Source organism: Salvelinus namaycush, chromosome 32 (assembly GCF_016432855.1).
Source record: "Salvelinus namaycush isolate Seneca chromosome 32, SaNama_1.0, whole genome shotgun sequence".
Lineage (NCBI taxonomy): Eukaryota > Metazoa > Chordata > Actinopteri > Salmoniformes > Salmonidae > Salvelinus > Salvelinus namaycush.
Window position 1 is genome coordinate 9,710,446 of NC_052338.1, and position 21,149 is coordinate 9,731,594.

The following is a 21,149-nucleotide window of genomic DNA, read 5'->3' on the forward strand; positions in this document are numbered from 1 at the left end:
GAAGAAGTCACGCCCCTCCCTGAGCCTGAGCCAGTGAGTGAGTGTGTGAGAGCAGACCTGCGGGTCCCTCCTGAACACAGCCAGGCCTGCACCACCTACAGCCAGGATACAGACGTCTCCTATGGCTTCCTCTATCCACCAGGTGAGTTGCACACTAGTCCACCCTGGGTCATGTTCATTAAGGCACACTGAAGCAAAACATGTTGCAATGCAAAATAAAAACAAACGTATCTTATTGGACAAGTTCAGACATTATCTCCCGTTTCACTCAGTTTGGTACCTAATGGAGATGACCCTGGTCTTGGGGGTGTGCAGGCTTTTTTCCAGGCCTAAATGGGAGGTAAATTAAAGTATATATTTACATTTTTTATGCTAGAGCTGGCCCTGTCTCCTGAATCAAAATATGATGCATCACTGATCACAAACACCGTTCCCATGTACCCTGCATTCAAAAGTGAGTATTCATTTATTTATATCTACATATTACATTTTTATTTGTATATTTCCAACCCATTTGAAAATACTGGTTCAAATGCTTTATAAATCTGCCACTGTGTTTTGTTAAGCAGGTTGTTGTTATAGATTCTCTAAGGAGATCCTTGTTGCTCAATTTTAGTTTTTCTCTGGTAGATGCTTCCCTCCAAAGCTATTACAGTTACCAATCACATAGTATATAGTACATGTGGCCCTCTGTGAGTGTTGTGCTGTATCTTTGCTTGGACTGGCCATGCAAATGTGTGGAGGGAGAGGTAGGAGGGGGAGTGAGGAGGGAGGCTAGTCTGATGACCTCAGGTCTGGGAGAGAAGGGACAGGCTGACACCCATTGTCCTCTCACTGGAGAGAGACGTCCAGTACCCACCACGCACTGACTCACACACACACACACACACTCACACACACACACACGCGCACTCACACATACACACAAAGAGAGAGCCTCAGTGAAGCCTGGTGTGGTGAATGATTGTAGAGATGGATATGAAGAGCAGTTCCCTTGTCTGGGGACTTTTAGAGCAGGGCATGACTTTTACTTCTTCTTGAAGGAATGTGCATCAAGATTAAACCAGCCTTTGGCTTTTGAAATGCTTACAAGGTGCCCTGCTATAATTTAAAAGGTGTAAGACCACATTAATAACATCTATTCACAAAATGCTATACACAGATGCAGTATAGAGAGTATTTTTCAAGGCTGGCTATAAGAATTAATTTCAGTTCATGAGTCCTTATAACGTCCTAAATGCATTCATGCAACAGGTGTTATACAGACAATGTTAGAACCACATTTGCTTGTACCTTGTTCTCTTTTCCCTTCAACTCTGCAGAAGTATGGAGCTACCTCCAGGGGACTCTTCTCAAGCGCTACGCAGAGGAGAATAACGGCATCAATGTGGTCACCGGTCCCATCTTTGACTACAACTACGATGGCCTCCGGGACACCACCGTGAAGATCAAAGAGTAAGAGCTCAGAACAATAGCGTTTGCTGGCCGAGAGCACTTAGCACCTCTGAACGTAATTTGCGAACCGAGTGCATACCGATTTTACATGTTGAATCCCATGAAAAATGTCGGCAGTCAAACGTCTACAGTAGATTCACATTACTGCAGTGAGCTAAATCAGGGTCACACAGAGTGATTCTTTGAAACAAAAGTATACACCTCACACACATGGCTATGGGCTTAAAAAAAGAAGACACCTGTACCATGTCAGATACAGAGTTGAAATGTATTCAATTTTGAGTTTGCATCCCAAAATTACACTTTTTAAACAGTACCAGTCAAACGTTTGGACACACCTACTCATTCAAGGGTTTTTCTTTATTTTTACTATTTCTACATTGTAGAATTATAGTGAAGACATCACAACTATGAAATAACAAATATGGAATCATGTAGTAACCAAAAGTGTTAAAATTCTTCAAAGTAGTTGAGGAGGCAGGTAGCCTAGTGGTTAGAGCGTTGGACCAGTAACCGAAAGGTTGCTAGATTGAATCTCTGAGCTGACAAGGTAAAAATCTGTCGTTCTGCCCCTGAACAAGGTAATCAGCCCACTTTTCCTAGGCTGTCATTGTAAATAAGAATTTGTTCTTAACTGACTTGCTTAGTTCAATAAAGGTTAAATTAAAAAAATATTTTAAAAAGTCACCCTTTCCCTTGATGACAGCTTTGCACACTCTTGGCATTCTGTCAACCAAATCATCCCTAACCATCTCAATTGGGTTGAGGTTGTGTGATTGTGGAGGCCAGGTCATCTGATGTCAGCACTCCATCACTCTCCTTCTTGGTCAAATGGCCCTTACACAGCCTCAAGGTGTGTTGGGTCATTTTCCTGTTGAAAAACAAATGATAGTCCCACTAAGTGAAAACCAGATGGGATGGCGTATCGCTGCAGAATGCTGTGGTAGCCATGCTGGTTAAGTGTGCCTTGAATTCTGAGTAAATAACTGACAGTGTCACCAGCAAAGCACCCCCACACCGTCACAACTCCTCCTCCATGCTTCATGGTGGGAACCACACATGCGGAGATCATCCGTTCATCTACTCTGCATCTCACAAAGACATGGCGGTTGGAACCAAAAATCTCAAATTTTTACTCATCAGACCAAAGCACAGATTTCCACCGGTCCAATGTCCATTGCTCGTGTTTCTTGGCCTAAGCAAGTCTCTTCTTATTATTGGTGTGTTGTAGCATTTGCTGTCATTAAATGTGAAGACTGTAATATTATCAAATCAATTCTCTATGTAATTATTCCATAATTCAATGAATCATGGAATAGTAATTAACTAGGAAGTCGGGGCACCACAGGAAAAGGTTTTTTTAGAGTTTCAATTTCCCGAATATAACGCTTCAGATATTTTATTATCTTATCAATTAGTCTTCTATTAATGTATTGTTATCTCATCAGGCTCATTTCTGAACATCGCAAACCCTTGGATATCTGCACGAACCCTAGCATCAAATCATGAATCAGCGATATACAAATTGGCTTTATTAGTTATTTAATTAACTAATCAATCCCAAAATTACATAAACACACACACAATTAGTTATACAATGGGTACTAACATGACACAAGGAAAAGTCCCTAGTGGATGAAACCGATATGACGGCTTGGTAGACAAAGGAAAGGGGTGGGGACAGCTCAAGAGCGGGAAACTCAGAGTGGACCCACTGTATTACAGTTCATAACTACATGCATGTAAATGCTAATACTTTGAACATGAACAGCCGCTCATTAGAAAATAAATAGCAATTTACATATTTGCGGGTGTATGCCTTTGTTGTCCCTCTCTGTGATCGCCGGTCCGTCTGCTGGATAATAGTTCATCAGAGAGTCTCTGGTTGCGTTCCCCAGAAGTCCCAAGGTCTTTTGTGGTTGTAGGTTGTTAGAATGGATACGTCAGAATACCATTCGAAAATGTTCTTAAATCGGATGCATTTACCAGACTAAAGTATTTAAACAGCTGCAGCCTGAATAATCGATCTTAAGTTTTAGATTTCTTCACAATTTTAGGGTGGGGAGGATCTCCATGTTCTCTGGTCTTGTGCTTTTGTAGTTGGAGTTTAAACCACTTCACACACCAGCATCACCCGGCGTTTTGGTCTAGAGTAGTAGCCATTTCAACGTGGGGACCCTGTTATCTTGACTAAATGTACATTTTGTCACAAGTCATTTTATTCTGGAGTAGAAAAGGGGGCGTTCCATGACGCTGATGTAAATGTCTGTGCTCACGGGGTGTGGTCACTGACTAGTTATAACTTTATATAAAAAAACACACTCTCATTTAGAAGGCTAACATTATCTTCTCACAAATAGTTTCATATTTTATCATAGATTTTATACAACACTCAGAAGCAACCCCCAAAATTGAGAAGTGTACAGTCATGGCCAAAAGTTTTGAGAATGACACAAATATAAATTTTCACTATGTCTGCTGCCTCAGTTTGTATGTTGGCAAATTCCATATAATCCAGAATGTTCTGAAGAGTGATCAGATGAATTGCAATTAATTGCAAAGTCCCTCTTTGCCATGCAAATGAACTGAATCCCCCAAAAACATTTCCACTGCATTTCAGCCCTGCCACAAAAGGACCAGCTGACATCATGTCAGTGATTCTCTCGTTAACACAGGTGTTAGTGTTGACGAGGACAAGGCTGGAGATCACTCTGTCATGCTGATTGAGTTCGAATAACAGACTGGAAGCTTCAAAAGGAGGGTGGTGCTTGGAATTATTGTTCTTCCTCTGTCATCCATGGTTACCTGCAAAGAAACACGTGCCGTCATCATTGCTTTGCACAAAAGGGCTTCACAGGCAAGGATATTGCTGCCAGTAAGATTGCACCTAAATCAACCATTTATCGGATCATCAAGAACTTCAAGGAAAGCGGTTCAATTGTTGTGAAGAAGGCTTCAGGGCGCCCAAGAAAGTCCAGCAAGCGTGAGGACCGTCTCCAAAAGTTGATTCAGCTGCGGGATCAGGGCACCACCAGTACAGAGCTTGCTCAGGAATGGCAGCAGGCAGGTGTGCGTGCATCTGCACACACAGTGAGGCGAAGACTTTTGGAGGATGCCTGGTGTCAAGAAGGGCAGCAAAGAAGCCACTTCTCTTCAGGAAAAACATCAGGGACAGACTGATATTCTGCAAAAGGTACAGGGATTGGACTGCTGAGGACTGGGGTAAAGTCATTATCTCTGATGAATCCCCTTTCCGATTGTTTGGCGCATCCGGAAAAAAGCTTGTCCGGAAAAGACAAGGTGAGCTCTACCATCAGTCCTGTGTCATGCCAACAGTAAAGCATCCTGAGACCATTCATGTGTGGGGTTGCTTCTCAGCCAAGGGAGTGGGCTCCCTCACAATTTTGCCTAAGAACACAGCCATGAATAAAGAATGGTACCAACACATCCTCCGAGAGCAACTTCTCCCAACCATCCAGGAACAGTTTGGTGACGAACAATGCCTTTTCCAGCATGATGGAGCACCTTGCCATAAGGCAAAAGTGATAACTAAGTGGCTCGGGGAACAAAACATCGATATTTTGGGTCCATAGCCAGGAAACTCCCCAGACCTTAATCCCATTGAGAACTTGTGGTCAATCCTCAAGAGGCGGGTGGACAAACAAAAACACACAAATTCTGACAAACTCCAAGCATTGATTATGCAAGAATGGGCTGCCATCAGTCAGGATGTGGCCCAGAAGTTAATTGACAGCATGCCAGGGCGGATTGCAGAGGTCTTGAAAAAGAAGGGTCAACACTGCAGATATTGACTCTTTGCATCAACTTCATGTAATTGTCAATAAAAGCCTTTGACACTTATGAAATGCTTGTAATAATACTTCAGTATTCCATAGTAACATCTGACAAAAATATCTAAAGATACTGAAGCAGCAAACTTTGTGGAAGTTAATATTTGTGTCATTCTCAACATTTTTGGCCACGACTGTACACAACCAAAGACACAGTAATGTGTGTTTCCTGTCCTTCATGACATGACCAAATGAAACAAACTCAACATGACTGTTCCTTAAGTGTCCACGGACCACTCCAACTGGTTGGAGTAGAGAAATATTGTTACATGATTCAACCTTTTGACGTTACCGTACTGCAAAGTCTTTCTGTGTTAACAAAGGGATTCTCAACTTTAATTTTGGCAGAGTGTGGAAATGAGTTTCGGTATTTACGACCGTCATAAACCTGTGGTGGGAGAGAGAGAGGGAGAGGGGGGGCTATGTACTTCCCCCAAAAAGGCGCGTCGTGAAAGTCCGTCTTTGGTGGGTTCAATCTTGTGATTATCCTACAAGTTGCAAGCCAACACAAAAATAACGATCACGTGATGTCCTGGTTGTGTTTCATCGTTGCAGTCCCCCTCTGGTGGTTGACCTTGGTAGGCACTCTGAGAGCGGAGCAGTCCACCACAAGGTTGGGCAGTGGATGTCCAGTTGGTGATCGTTGTTGCAGTCCCCCTCTGGTGGTCGACCCGGGCAGGATTTCTGCAAATGAAGCAGGCTGCCACAAGGATAGGCAGTGGATGTCCGGATTGGGATTGCCGTTGGGACCCGTCGTCTGGTCGTCCAGGCTGGTGGATCTAGGCAGTAACTTAGGCAGATGTTAACAACGCACGCACACACACTCATGAAATACATAATTAAATTTCTTCCCAAATGAGCAGCGTTGTGGCACTAAGTGAAGGTTGTATGGGGAACTTGTTTATGGCTCTATCACTTCCTAAGTGTCAAAGGAAATGAAACAAAAAGGGAAGAAAGCATAAACAAAATATACACAAAATATAGTTATCACACCTTCATCTAATTGGACCGTATTCTATATATGTCCAAGGTCTTGGCAAAATGACCCTATCATGACATTGTCTAATGTCATATCTAGGGTGTTCCTAATTTCCAGTGTGTTGCTTAGGGCACTATCCTAAGTTGATAACTACATGATAAATCTACAGCTGTAAGTCACCAGCTTCAGGTAGTCTACAGGGATGACCTATGGACCTCTGTGGAGAAACTGGTGAGTACTGTAACTGTGGTCAAAAGGCCTAAGAGTACATTTTCAACTTTACTAAAGCTGGTATGTTGTTCGAACCCTTAAGCGATCCGAGCATAAAACCTCATTAAATGTTCCGTTGCACGTGTGCGTTTGTGCTTACACAAGCGCACATACCAAGGGAAAGAAACCAAGTATCCGGGTAGGCTAAAACCTGTTCAGAATGAGTCTGATGTCGTCAGATAATTTCTAGGTCAATGCCTGGAGGTCAGTAAGAATTGATGTCGACCTCAAGACGTGTTAAAGGGACCTGTAGTAGTTTTACTACACGTCAATGCGTCTTACACCATTGTAGTGGTGATAGGTATGAAAGAGTCTATTTCATGACGGAAGTACTCTCTAAGCACTGAACCAGTCGTACGTGGTGTGATCATGTTTCATAACTTCTAATAACTTTTCTCCTGAATGGAGGGTTTTGTTTATTAGTGGCATGTGTGTTAACCATCAGAAGAGTGTTCTGGAGATTCCCTTACACGTGTTGCACTCTGAGTGACTACCAACTCCTCTGTCGCTATTATCAATAGCAATTTGACTTGTGAGGTCTCTAATCCTCTTACTGATAGTTACTGGACTGACTGTGGCATTGGTACTGGTACTCAAGGAGACCAGTTATCCTAACGATTTATTCTGAAATGTTATCCTACTGGAACACATGATTAGAGCATTTTACTAGTTGCGTTGTTGTTGAAACTACACATGGCAAGGCATGATTATTTTTGCCGTTTGTTTTGGAGGTGGAACGTCCACTGGACTTCTTTTACGACCAGTGTGGTACACCTCAGTAATATCTTAGATGTGTTCTAAGGTTATCCCCGTCTATGGGCCTGTCCGCTCCTCTCTGTTCTCATAGGGGAGTTCACAACTAGATTTGTTTTCTGCTCTGGCCCCTCTCCCCCTTTGTGTCACAGGACCCCCCCCCCCACCAGCGGTTGGTGTTGGTGTCCGAGGCACAAAGGAAAAGTTCGGACCCTATGTACGAGTTGTTAGCGGCCGCGTTATTATGAGAATGGCTGTAACCTTTCCACCAAATCTCCTGGTGTTTGTGCATCAAAACGCTCAGTGGCTGTCGAGGCTTGTCAGTCACCACAGCGTCCACGTGTGGCAACCTCTTCAGTACCTGCGAACTAAGACGAGGATATCTGTCTGTGACATTGTAAGGTGCTTCACCAGTGGGAGTCATCGGGTCAGGTGCGGGACTGACGCCATTAGTGTCATTGTAACGGGTGACAGTCCCCCACAAAGCGGAAGATGTATCATCGGAAGCAGAGTACACTGCGCATCTATGTTTTTCCTGCTGAGACGGCCGCAGTGCTTGCGGAAGTGTCCGTAGGGCAAGAGAAGTTCATCTCAACCACAGTATTGCATGACTTCAAGGAGAAGGGAAGTTGCTCATTCACAGAGACTGCTGGCTCAAAATCATGAAAAGAATGGTCAATCAGGTTTGCTGATTGAATGTGATGAGCTATCGTAATATCTCCTTGGATCGGATTCTGCACCAAGAGGTTTCGAGGTCTTTTCCCAAGGGGTGCTTTCGACAGACACCCCTCGTGGATGACTGCATTGCAGTGGAGAAGGCACTTTGACCTGTGACCATGGTTGGTTTTCCATCAAGTCAGCTCCTAGTAGCAGGGGTTCAGATTCGAGGATGGTCACATACAAGCGAACAAGCAATACGTCCTAGAAGTCTAGTTTCAGCATGATTCTCAATGTGAGAGGCGAGGTAGTCTGAGTGAAACCTCGAAGTGTAGTGTCGCATTGTTCCACTTTTAACCCACGTTTAGTTGGCTTCAACGCCATTTTGAGATCATTGAACAATGTTTGAGAGATGAGTGATATTGTCGTGTCCGAATCAATTAGCGCATGACAAGTTAAGCAGTCCTCCAGGACTGTTTCCAGGTATGGCCGTTTAGAGTGGCGTTTAGTGGACATATTCCCCACAAAGTGGAGTGGTCGTTTGCAACGACATGATGTGCCATTTTAGTTCAAGGTGAAAGGAGATCGACTTTTCGGATTTTGAGTGGGCTTGGCTTTAGCGAAGCTTTAGACCTTTTTCTTTGCAACCTTTGTATCAGAGTCTATAGACAACGTGTAACGTTCTTTGCTTCACGGAAACATGGCTCACTCGAGAGACGCTAACGGAGTCGGTGCAGCCAGCTGGTTTCTTCACGCATCGCGCCGACAGAAACAAACATCTTTCTGGTAAGAAGAGGGGCGGGGGGTATGCCTTATGATTAACGAGACGTGGTGTGATCATAACAACATACAGGAACTCAAGTCATTCTGTTCACCTGACTTAGAATTCCTCACAATCAAATGTCGACCACATTATCTACCAAGGGAATTCTCTTCGATTATAATCACAGCCGTATGTATTCCCCCCCAAGCAGACACATCGATGGCCCTGAACGAACTTTATCTGACTCTATGTAAACTGGAAACCACACACCCTGAGGCTGCATTCATCATAGCTGGGGATTTTAACAAGGCTAATCTGAAAACAAAACTCCCTAAATTCTATCAGCATATCGATTGTGCTACCAGGGCTGGTAAAACCCTGGATCATTGTTATTCTAACTTCCGCGACGCATATAAGGCCCTCCCCCGCTCTCCTTTCGGAAAGCTGACCACGACTCCATTTCGTTGCTTCCAGCCTACAAACAGAAACTAAAACAAGAAGCTCCAGCGCACAGGTCTGTTCAAGGCTGGTCCGACCAATCTGATTCCACGCTTCAAGACTGCTTCGATCACGTGGATTGGGATATGTTCCGCATTGCGTCCAACAACAACATTGACGAATACGCTGATTCGGTGAGCGAGTTCATTAGAAAGTGCATCGGCGACGTAATACCCACAGCAACGATTAAAACATTCTCAAACCAGAAACCGTGGATTGATGGCAGCATTCGCGTGAAACTGAAAGCGCGAACCACTGCTTTTAACCGGGGCAAGGTGACCGGAAACATGACCGAATAAAAACAGTGCAGCTATTCCCTCCGCAAGGCAATCAAACAAGCTAAGTGCCAGTATAGAGACAAAGTAGAGTCGCAATTCAACAGCTCAGACACAAGAGGTATGTGGCAGGGTCTACAGTCAATCACGGATTACAAAAAGAAAACCAGCCCCGTCGCGGACCAGGATGTCTTGCTCCCAGACAGACTAAATAACTTTTTTGCTCGCTTTGAGGACAATACAGTGCCACTGACACGGCCCGCTACCAAAACCTGTGGGCTCTCCATCACTGCAGCCGAGGTGAGTAAAACATTTAAACGTGTTAACCCTCGCAAGGCTGCAGGCCCAGACGGCATTCCCAGCCGCATCCTCAGAGCATGCGCAGACCAGCTGGCTGGTGTGTTTACGGACATATTCAATCAATCCTTATCCCAGTCTGCTGTTCCCACATGCTTCAAGAGGGCCACCATTGTTCCTGTTCCCAAGAAAGCTAAGGTAACTGAGCTAAACGACTACCGCCCGTAGCACTCACTTCCGTCATCATGAAGTGCTTTGAGAGACTAGTCAAGGACCATATCACCTCCACCCTACCTGACACCCTAGACCCACTCCAATTTGCTTACCGACCCAATAGGTCCACAGACGACGCAATCGCAACCACACTGCACACTGCCCTAACCCATCTGGACAAGAGGAATACCTATGTGAGAATGCTGTTCATCGACTACAGCTCAGCATTTAACACCATAGTACCTTCCAAACTCGTCATCAAGCTCGAGACCCTGGGTCTCGACCCCGCCCTGTGCAACTGGGTACTGGACTTCCTGACGGGCCGCCCCCAGGTGGTGAGGGTAGGTAACAACATCTCCACCCCGCTGATCCTCAACACTGGGGCCCCACAAGGGTGCGTTCTGAGCCCTGTCCTGTACTCCCTGTTCACCCACGACTGCGTGGCCATGCACGCCTCCAACTCAATCATCAAGTTTGCGGACAACACTACAGTGGTAGGCTTGATTACCAACAACGACGAGACAGCCTACAGGGAGGAGGTGAGGGCCCTCGGAGTGTGGTGTCAGGAAAATAACCTCACACTCAACGTCAACAAAACAAAGGAGATGATTGTGGACTTCAGGAAACAGCAGAGGGAGCACCCCCCTATCCACATCAACGGGACAGTAGTGGAGAGGGTAGTAAGTTTTAAGTTCCTCGGTGTACACATCACGGACAAACTGAATTGGTCCACCCACACAGACAGCGTTGTGAAGAAGGCGCAGCGGCGCCTCTTCAACCTCAGGAGGCTGAAGAAATTCGGCTTGTCACCAAAAGCACTCACAAAAAAAAAGCCACTGCCTGTTCACCCCGCTATCATCCAGAAGGCGAGGTCAGTACAGGTGCATCAAAGCAGGGACCGAGAGACTGAAAAACAGCTTCTATCTCAAGGTCATCAGACTGTTAAACAGCCACCACTAACATTTAGTGGCCGTTGCCAACATACTGACTCAACTCCAGCCACTTTAATAATGGGAATTGATGGAAATTTATGTAAAAATGTATCACTAGCCACTTTAAACAATGCCACTTAATATAATGTTTACATACCCTACATTACTCATCTCATATGTATATGTATATACTGTACTCTATATCATCTACTGCATCTTGCCATCTTTATGTAATACATGTATCACTAGCCACTTTAAACTATGCCACTTTATGTTTATATACCCTACATTACTCATCTCATATGTATATACTGTACTCTATACCATCTACTGCATCTTGCCTATGCCGTTCTGTACCATCACTCATTCATATATCTTTATGTACATATTCTTTATCCCTTTACACTTGTGTGTATAAGGTAGTAGTTGTGGAATTGTTAGGTTAGATTACTCATTTACATTTACATTTAAGTCATTTAGCAGACGCTCTTATCCAGAGCGACTTACAAATTGGTGCATTCACCTTATGATATCCAGTGGAACAACCTCTTTACAATAGTGCATCTAACTCTTTTAGGGGGGGGGGGGGTTAGAAGGATTACTTTATCCTATCCTAGGTATTGGTTATTACTGCATTATCGGAACTAGAAGCACAAGCATTTCGCTACACTCGCATTAACATCTGCTAACCATGTATATGTGACAAATAAAATTTGATTTGATTTGATTAAACCAATGTACTCATTATATTTCACAGTAAACTTACATTTTGGATCAATGGCTGTGTGGTGAAAGATGTCTACAAACAAAATGAATGCCCAATAAAAAGTGTTGGATGTAAGACTGGCTGTGTTACAAGTGTTACCAATTTGGAGTTTTGTTCTAAGATTTAGAAAATTCACCAAATATTTGTGAAAATAGTAGCAAAGCTATAAAAAAAACGAAGACCTACCAGGTCAGGTTCCTCTGGTCATGTTTGTTTTTGTGTCTGCAACAGTGCGTCTTTCTGTGTAAAAAGAAAGGGTAATACCTAGTCAGTTGCACAACTCAGTGCATTAAATCGAAATGTGTCTCCCGCTGAATCAGAGAGTTGCAAAGGGCTGCCTAAATGAACACTTCAGCAGTTCTTGTTGCGGGTTAATTGCTTTGTTCATTAACGGCAGATTTTTCCACTTTGCCAGCTCAGGGAATTGAACCAGCAACCTTTCTGTTACTGGCCCAACGCTCTTAACAGCTAGGCTACCTGCCACCCTTCCGTGTGTGTGTGTGTGTGTGTGTGTGTGTGTGTGTGTGTGTGTGTGTGTGTGTGTGTGTGTGTGTGTGTGTGTGTGTGTGTGTGCTTGCCTGTATCTTCATTAAAGTGACTACTTATGACTGTGACCCACATATGACCCCCAGATACGCCGCAGTCTCGGCTCCGGTCCCCACACACTACTATGTAGTGATCACCAGCTGTCAGGATGTCAACCAGACGGCCGGGGTGTGTGACGGCCCCCTCAATGTCTTCTCCTTCCTCCTACCCCACCGCTCAGACAACGACGAGAGCTGCAAGGTAATTCTCTCACCACATGGGGGCACTATGTCTATGACTGTCTCTGCTTGAAGAAGCCTACGCAAGAAATTGTCGTAAACCACAGATCTAGAATCTAGAACCCATAGAAATAGAATCCCACATTTATTTTCTGAATGTGTATGTATTTCACCACACACCATTACAAGGTATTTACTTAGAAATTACATAGCAAAACTAATTCAACTGACGTTATTCCCTTGACAAATTCTTGGCACCACATGGTACTTTGTTGCTAATTAATTGTTCATAATTCTTAGAAAAATTGCTGGCATGACTTTATTTAATCATTTCAAGGGAACAGTTAAATGGTGTAGACAGAGGAAGTACTTAGTTCATTCCCATGCACAGTCCTTCAGTCAACTTTGCATCTAACAGCCTTTACCACACTTTTGTATTTCCGGACTTCTATTGCACTACTGAATTATTGGAGTGGCCATTATAATGAATATAGGTCACTCTTCCCACTAACCTTTTGCTGCACTAACTCATAAAGGCCTGATTCAGGGCCGAGATAAGCGCACACAACTCTGACCTTTGCATTAATCTTACATTGATCTCAATGGGACACTTCCACGAAAGTTGGAGTTAAGGGCACAGAGATCTCAAGTCAGAATACAACCTCTTTTCATTGTCGGCAGAAGATGGCATTTAATTGCAGCCTTCTGTATCAGTTCAAATTTCACAATACAACTGTGGATTTCAAAATGGAGTGCTATGATAAATATAACTTGTTCACTATGACCCTCTGGTCTCATGATGATAACGATAATGACCTTTCATTGCAGACTCTTGAGGCTGTATCTCTTAAAGTTGTGTAGGCCTACTGTTTGAGCCATTGGTCTTTCATTAGTTCTACTGTTTATGACCATGACCACTTATTTGTCTGTGACCTTTACTGAACTTACTGTAATTGCTCGTCTGAGGCTACCTGACCCCTCTTCGGAGGACAAATATCTTCGTTTTTTTTTTACACCTTTTTTCTACATATACATACATTTAACATATACATTTTACATACATGGTACTTTTATATATAACAACAATACATTACCAAACAAACTCTTTAATCCCAACCCTCAGCCACTCTCAGCCCATCCCACCTACCACCACAGACCGCCCTTGTTTGGTTTCCATGTGCCATATATTTTTCAATTGTATTGTGATGTTTGACAACATTTTTTTATCTTTCTAATCGTATATTATGCACAGATTGTGAGCTAAAGATGAAAACCTTTCTTACGATTATTATTATATTATTTATTGACTGGCTATGGCTTTCCACATCGCCCAGCTTTCCAGATCGCCCAACACTGCTATTTGTAAGGTTAATTTTGTTGTTGTGATGTTGTGATTTTTTAACCATTCCTGAACCTGTGACCAGAAACAAATTAAATAGGGGCAATACCAGAATAAGTGATCTATTGATTCTGTCTCTTCGCAACAAAATCTACAAACTTGAGATTGTTGTATGCCCCATATATATTGCATTCTGTTGGTGGCAAGAATTTGATAGAATAATTGAAATTGAAAAACTCTAATTGTTGAGTCAAGTGTATTTTTTTGTACCAGTTCATAAACCATGTGCCATGGAATTGGTACATCAAAAATCTCCGCCCATTTACTTTGCAACCTGTATGGCGCAGCTGTCAACATTTCTGTCCTCAGATGAAACTTATATATTTTTCTATTTATGCCAGTTCCTTTCAGCCAATTTGTATCTTTAATAAATGGCAGGCAAACAAGTTCCCTTCCTTCTGCCTTTTCCACTTGCCTCCTCCATTTTTGTGGTAGTTGTCACGCCCTGACCATAGATAGCTTTTATTCTCTATGTTGGTGAGGTCGGGGTGTGATTTAGGGTGGGTCAACTAGGCGTTCATATGTCGATGTTGGCCTGTTATGGTTCCCAATCAGAGGCAGCTGTTTATTGTTGTCTCTGATTGGGGATCATATTTAGGCAGCCATTTCCCCTTTGTGCTTTGTGGGATCTTGTGTTTGTGTAGCTGCCTGTGAGTAGTCCAGAACGTCACGTTTCGTTTGTGCATGTTTGTTTTGTTTGGTGAGTTTCGATTTATTAAAATATGTGGAACTCTACGCATGCTGCGCCTTGGTCCATTCCTTATGACGAACGTGACAGAAGATCCCACCACCTCAACTGGACCAAGCAGCGTGCTCGGGAGGAGATGGCATCCTGGTCTATAGAGGAGGTTGAGGAGAGAATAGACTGGACTTGGGAGGAGGTATTGGAGAGATATGAACGCCTACCGGGGAAGCAGACGGAGGCAGCGAAGGAGGATCAACGACAACTCCTGGGTTCGCAACCAAGACGCAAGCACGAGAGGCAGCACCCCCCCAAAAAAATTGGGGGGCACACCGGGTGGTTGGCGGAGCCAGGTTTCAGACCAGAGCCAACTCCCCGCACTCGCTTTAAGGAGCGTGTGACTGTTCAGGCACCATGTTATGCAGTAATACGCACTGTGTCTCCATTCACAGCCCGATGCGCTTGGTGTCAGCTCTCCGCACTTGCCGTGCGAAAATGAGCATCCAGCCAGGACGGGTTGTGCCGGCTCAGCGCTCCTGGTCTCCAGTACACCTCCTCGGACCAGAATATCCTGCGCTGGCTCTACGCGCTATAGCCCCAGTGCGTCTTCACAGCCCAGTGCGTTCTGTGCCAGCTTCCCGCACATGCCGGGCTGGAGTGAGCATCCAGCCAGGACGGGTTGTGCCAGCTCTGCGCTCTAGACCTCCAGTGCGCCTCCACAGTCCTGTGCCTCCTCCCCGCACTCGCCCTGAGGTGTGCGTCATCAGCCTGGTGCTACCTGTACCGGTCCCACGCATCAGGTCTCCAGTGCGCCTCCACAGTCCAGTACGTTCTGTGCCTCCTCCCCGCACTCGCCCTGAGGTGCGTGTCATCAACCCGGTGCCACCTGTACCAGTCCCACGCATCAGGCCTCCAGTGCGCCTCCACAGTCCAGAACGTCTTGTGCCTCCTCCCCGCACTCGCCCTGAGGTGCGTGTCATCAGCCCGGTACCACCTGTACCGGTCCCACGCATCAGGCCTCCAGTGCGCCTCCACAGTCCAGAGCGTCTTGTGCCTCCTCCCCGCACTCGCCCTTAGGTGCGTGTCATCAGCCCGGTACCACCTGTACCGGTCCCACGCATCAGGCCTCCAGTGCGCCTCCACAGTCCAGAGCTTCCGGCGACAGTTCCCAGTCCAGAGCTTCTGGCGACAGTTCCCAGTCCAGAGCTTCTGGCGACAGTTCCTAGTCCAGAGCTTCTGGCGACAGTTCCCCGTCCAGAGCTTCCGGCGACAGTTCCCAGTCCAGAGCTTCCGGCGACGGTTCCCAGTCCAGAGCTTCCGGCGACGGTTCCCAGTCCAGAGCTTCCGGCGACGGTTCCCAGTCCAGAACCTCCTGAGACGGTCCGCGGTCCGGAACCTCCTGAGACAGTCCGCGGTCCGGAACCACCTGAGACGATCGGCGGTCCGGAACCTCCAGCGACGGTCTGCGGTCCGGAGCCTCCTGCGACGGTCTGCGGTCCGGAGCCTCCTGCGACGGTCTGCGGTCCGGAGCCTCCAGCGGGGGTTCCCGGTCCGGAGCCCTCGGCAACGATCCACGGCCCCGGAGCCCTCGGCGACAATCCACGATCCGGAGTATTCGGCGACAATTCACGGTCCGGTTCCTCCGGCGACGATCCACAGTCCGGAGCATCCGGCGATGATTCACGGTCCGGTTCCTCTGGCGACAACCCACGATCCGGTTCTTCTGGGCGACAAGCCACGGTCCAATTCCTCCGATGATGTGTCCACGAGCGGAGTGGGTACTTCGCCTCGCACCGGAGCCGCCCCCGACGGTAGATGCCCACCCGTACCCTCCCCTATTGAGTCAGGTTTTGCGGCCGGAGTCTGCACCTTTGGGGGGGGGGGGTACTGTCACGCCCTGACCATAGAGAGCTTTTATTCTCTATGTTGGTGAGGTCGGGGTGTGATTTAGGGTGGGTCATCTAGGCGTTTATATGTCGATGTTGGCCTGTTATCACCTGTTTATCGTTGTCTCTGATTGGGGATCATATTTAGGCAGCCATTTCCCCTTTGTGCTTTGTGGGATCTTGTGTTTGTGTAGCTGCCTGTGAGTAGTCCAGAACGTCACGTTTCGTTTGTGCATGTTTGTTTTGTTTGGTGAGTTTCTATTTATTAAAATATGTGGAACTCTACGCACGCTGCGCCTTGGTCCATTCCTTATGACGAACGTGACAGTAGTGCTGCAATCAGTTGGTTGTAAGTGTGGATTGAGCAGATATTCCCATATATTTTCAATAACTGCGTATGTGACATACTGTAACTCCTCCATTTCTATTCATAATATCATTTATAAATATAATTTTAAAACATTTCTTCCATAAAGAATGTTTTTTTATTAATCAATATATTTGAGTTTAACCATAACATTTGTTGTAATATTTGTTATTTTCTGGAGGATAAAACTGAAATTCTAACCAGCTTTGTATGGCTTGTTTAAGAAAGGGCGATACTTTAAAAGTAAATCATTTTCAATTAGTTGGAAATGAGAAGTTGTAATCTATATACATGAATGCTCATATTTGAAAGTCCTAGCAGGCTATAAGCATGTCAGTCTAGCCTGCTCAGTTCATTGGATTCAGTTGTTCGTAAAAAAAAAAAAAAAGAAGAAGAAGAGAAACAACCTAAATATATCGCAAGAGCAGTCCTTTTTTTATGTCCATTACATGCAAGACATATTTCACGTCGTCTTCATTATATCCTGTTATATTCCGACAAAAAAAGGAACAAGGAACGTAGATTCTAACGGCCGCTAATGACTGCCAGTAAAAATGTGTCTTAGGCATCAAATTATATCCTGTTGTATCATACAATGACTGTCAGCAAGCCAACACTTGTCACTCTCTTATGGGAAGGCATACTCAAATTCCAACTCACAATCGATTCCGACACAGCCACGGCCTGACAGCCAAGAATACATGCAGTACTGACAATCCGGAGTGAGTAAACTTGTAAAACCAACCCTCTCTCCACCCTACACATTGTTTTTTATTCCAGGGTCGTTTCTCTATCACCTCAGCTGTTTTACACCTAGGCCTATATCATTAGGATCAAGAATATAAAAGGTAGCATAAATAGCTTATATAGAAATATATAATATACCTTTTTCTCGCTAAGAGAAGTTCTTCCATAAGCCAATTATTGTATTAGTTCTACCGTTAACTTTAATCACTTTATCCCAGTGTCAACCAGCCCACACACACTAGAGACAACAACCCTGTTGACAATACCTAATCCATCCATTTGCCAGTGTGTATCGGAAGAATAATCATCCTTTATATTTTTCATACTTACTGTAATTGATGGATTAGGTACTGAATTTACTGTAATTGCTCGTCTGAGGCTACATGACCATGACCACTTATCGGTCTGTAACTTTTACTGAACTTACTGTAATTAATCGTCTGAGGCTACATGACCATGACCACTTATCGGTCTGTAACTTTTACTGAACTTACTGTAATTAATCGTCTGAGGCTACATGACCATGACCACTTATCCCACGATGTCAGTGGTGCTGCATTGTGCCCTTCTCCCTGAGTGTGCTGTGCAATCCGAAGCGTCTTTCACTCGCATTGCTCTACGTCACGTGAACGGGTCTTTCTCACAGGTTACAAGTGAAGACAGACACATCTGGGACGCAACTGCGCACGTCCTTATTCAATTCCAAGGTGCATATTGAAGATATTGGAAGAACTGTCCACATTTACTTTTTGTCAACCAACAAGATGAGTAGGCCTAACGAACAGCGAAAGCACTAGCCTATGTCAATCTACTATCCCCCCTAGTACAAAAGTCAACCTATTCTATTCTGTGGGAGAAATAAATATTCCAAACATAGTCTGGGACAGTTGTGGAATGTGATAGATCCCAAATTAATAGAACCACTAGCATCAAAAAAACTTTTTTATGCAATGTGGCTGAAGCAACAGATCAGGAAGTATAGCGTAAAATGTTGGTAAACTATTAGGCTATTTTTTCACATTATAAGCGCAGCAATGTGCACATGGTAGTAGGCTGTAAGCGTGAATGTTCCATTAGCGGAAAACACCATTATCAAAAGTGATTGCAAATGCAATTATGCATGTAATGCTTTAATTATAAAGGTTTTTATGGTGAAATGTATCTTCTACAAACTTGAAATTCACGCACTGCTTATACTGTATATATATGCCAGTTAGGCTCTACACCCCTTGTAAAGCGGATTCATGTGCTTAATTTTAAGAAGTTATTTGGCCACCTTAGTTGTGCTACTAACCTTATTAAATAATATAGGCCTATGGGCTGGGCTACATGAGGTGTAGACTGCCACTATGATTAGAAAAAAGTTTTACAAAAAAAGCCATTGTTTCTTATGCTGGGTCCCACGCATCAGGTCTCCAGTGCGCCTCCACAGTCCAGTACGTTCTGTGCCTCCTCCCCGCACTCGCCCTGAGGTGCGTGTCATCAACCCGGTGCCACCTGTACCAGTCCCACGCATCACAAGTGATAATATATAATTCCCAAGTGATAGGCTAATATTGTCACCCATCAGACTATTCTTGATTTAATCCTGTCTTTACATATACTAAATAATATATGTGTGACATTTGTATTGATTTAGAATGGACCATTATCATGCACCTGTATCAAAACAGGGGCAGCGGCAAATCTTTTATTTAATCTATGCACTTAAATAGTAAATGAAGGACGCTTTTCCCCGTGGTTTATTTTCATGCCAGTCAGGTAGGCTATACTCCTGTTGTAAATATAAGCAATGTGCTTAATATTAGGAAAGTTGAGAAATAAATATAGTAGGCCTAGCCTATAGAAAGCTGATGAGATCCTCCTCTTTTTATTAGTGGCAATCACTCTGTTTTCTCTCGCAATTGCATAGCCTATAGAAAAGTTGCACAACATGAGCTCATGGGCTCCCATGAAGTGTTTGATTAGATTTTCGAATACATATGCATTGATGTCAGAATGATTACAGGGACAATAGAGTGCTGAATATCAGGCAGTTAGCAAGTTTAGTAGGCTACTAATGACCAGCAGCAGCATCAGAGTTTGGAGAAGACTAATTACCGTGACTAAACGGTCATGTGGAATTTGACTGCCTTCATGACTCGTGACCGCCGGTGTGGTGATAATACCGTCACTGCAACAGCCCTACTTGTGACGGTCATATAGGGGGTTTCCTATGACTGCAGCTATGTTTTTTTCTGGTATCGTCATTGTAATTTCCGCTCTATCAATATTGATGACCTTGTAACGCTGTGTGTAGTCTTTTGAAATGCTTTCTATAAATAATACAGAGATTGAATGAGCCAGCTGATGATCATAATAATGTCCAAATTAGATATGATTTATATGTAACACACATACAAAAAAAAATTCATCTTGTCTTGTGGTGGTCCTGCAGAGCTCAGAGGACGAGTCGCAGTGGGTGGAGGAGCTGCTGAAGCTGCACACAGCGCGGGTCAGAGACGTGGAGATCCTCACAGGCCTGGACTTGTACCGCTCCACCACCCTGAACTACACCCAGACCCTCTCCCTCAAGACCTACCTGCACACCTTCGAGAGTGACACCTAAAACAGACACACACAAACTCCCTCTCACTGTATCTCTGTATCGTTTTCCCTCTCTTCTCAATTTTCATACTGTGTTTCACTTACCCTCTTTGTCTCTCCCCTCTTTGTCCCACTGGGCACAGATGTAAATTCAACGTCTATTACACGTTGGTTCAACGTAATTTCATTGAAATGACGTGAAAAACAACTTTGATTCAACCCGTGTGTGCCCAGTGGGGTCTTTCTCTTTCTCTCTCCCCAGTACATGTCTGATCCTTAGGTGTATATTTTTTATAGTATTTGTCATATTTATTATGTAGGGGATAAAAATGCTGCCACTTCGTCACACTAATCCAGAGAGCTCTTGTGTTCGAAATAGGAGTGGAATTAGACTTTTGTTGTGTATGGTTTGAGAGAAAGTGTTGTGTTGTGAATTAAGTGTTTGTTTGGGGAAGTGGAGGAATGGGTTGGATTAGGTTAATGGAAGCTTTTGGTTGCAGGAAGATTATGTCATATCCAGTGGTGGAAAAAGTACCCAATTGTCATACTTGAGTAAAAGTAAAGATATCTTTAATAGAAAATTGAAAGTCCCCTAGTAAAATACTACTTGAGTAAAAGTCTAAAAGTATTTGGTTTTAAATATACCTAAGTATCAAAAGTAAATGTAATTGTTAAAATATACTTAAGTATCAAAAGTAAAAGTATAAATCATTTCAAATTCTTTATATTAAGCAAACCAGATGGCACCAAAATTTACGGATAGCTAGGGGTACACCAACACTCAGACATCATTTACAAATGAAGCATGTGTGATTAGTGAGTACGCCATATCAGAGGCAGTAGGGATGACCAGGGATGTTGTAACGGTTGTCCTCCTCCTCTTCGTCCGAAGAGGAGGAGTAGGGATTGGACCAAAGCGCAGCGTTGTTATACGACATGATGATATTTATTAAAGTAAAGACGAAACACGAAAATACTTCAACAAACTACAAAAACAAATAAACGATGT

The 21,149-nt window shown here is 44.2% G+C and overlaps 1 protein-coding gene across 2 annotated transcripts in view; it reads left to right on the top strand.

The window, feature by feature from the left end:
• LOC120027499 (ectonucleotide pyrophosphatase/phosphodiesterase family member 2-like) overlaps positions 1-20,821 on the top strand; it is a 37,155-nt gene extending 16,334 nt beyond the window's left edge. The window contains exons 21-25 of one of the 2 annotated variants that reach the window (XM_038972450.1): positions 1-142; positions 377-454; positions 1,323-1,455; positions 12,342-12,495; positions 19,992-20,821. In XM_038972450.1, the coding sequence (XP_038828378.1) occupies positions 1-142; positions 377-454; positions 1,323-1,455; positions 12,342-12,495; positions 19,992-20,162 (678 nt within the window). In that variant the 3' untranslated portion in view covers positions 20,163-20,821. Of the gene's footprint in view, positions 143-376; positions 455-1,322; positions 1,456-5,861; positions 6,167-12,341; positions 12,496-19,991 lie in introns of those variants that run through there. The other variant, XM_038972451.1, reaches the window with a different exon arrangement.
• Positions 20,822-21,149: the final 328 nt, after the last annotated feature.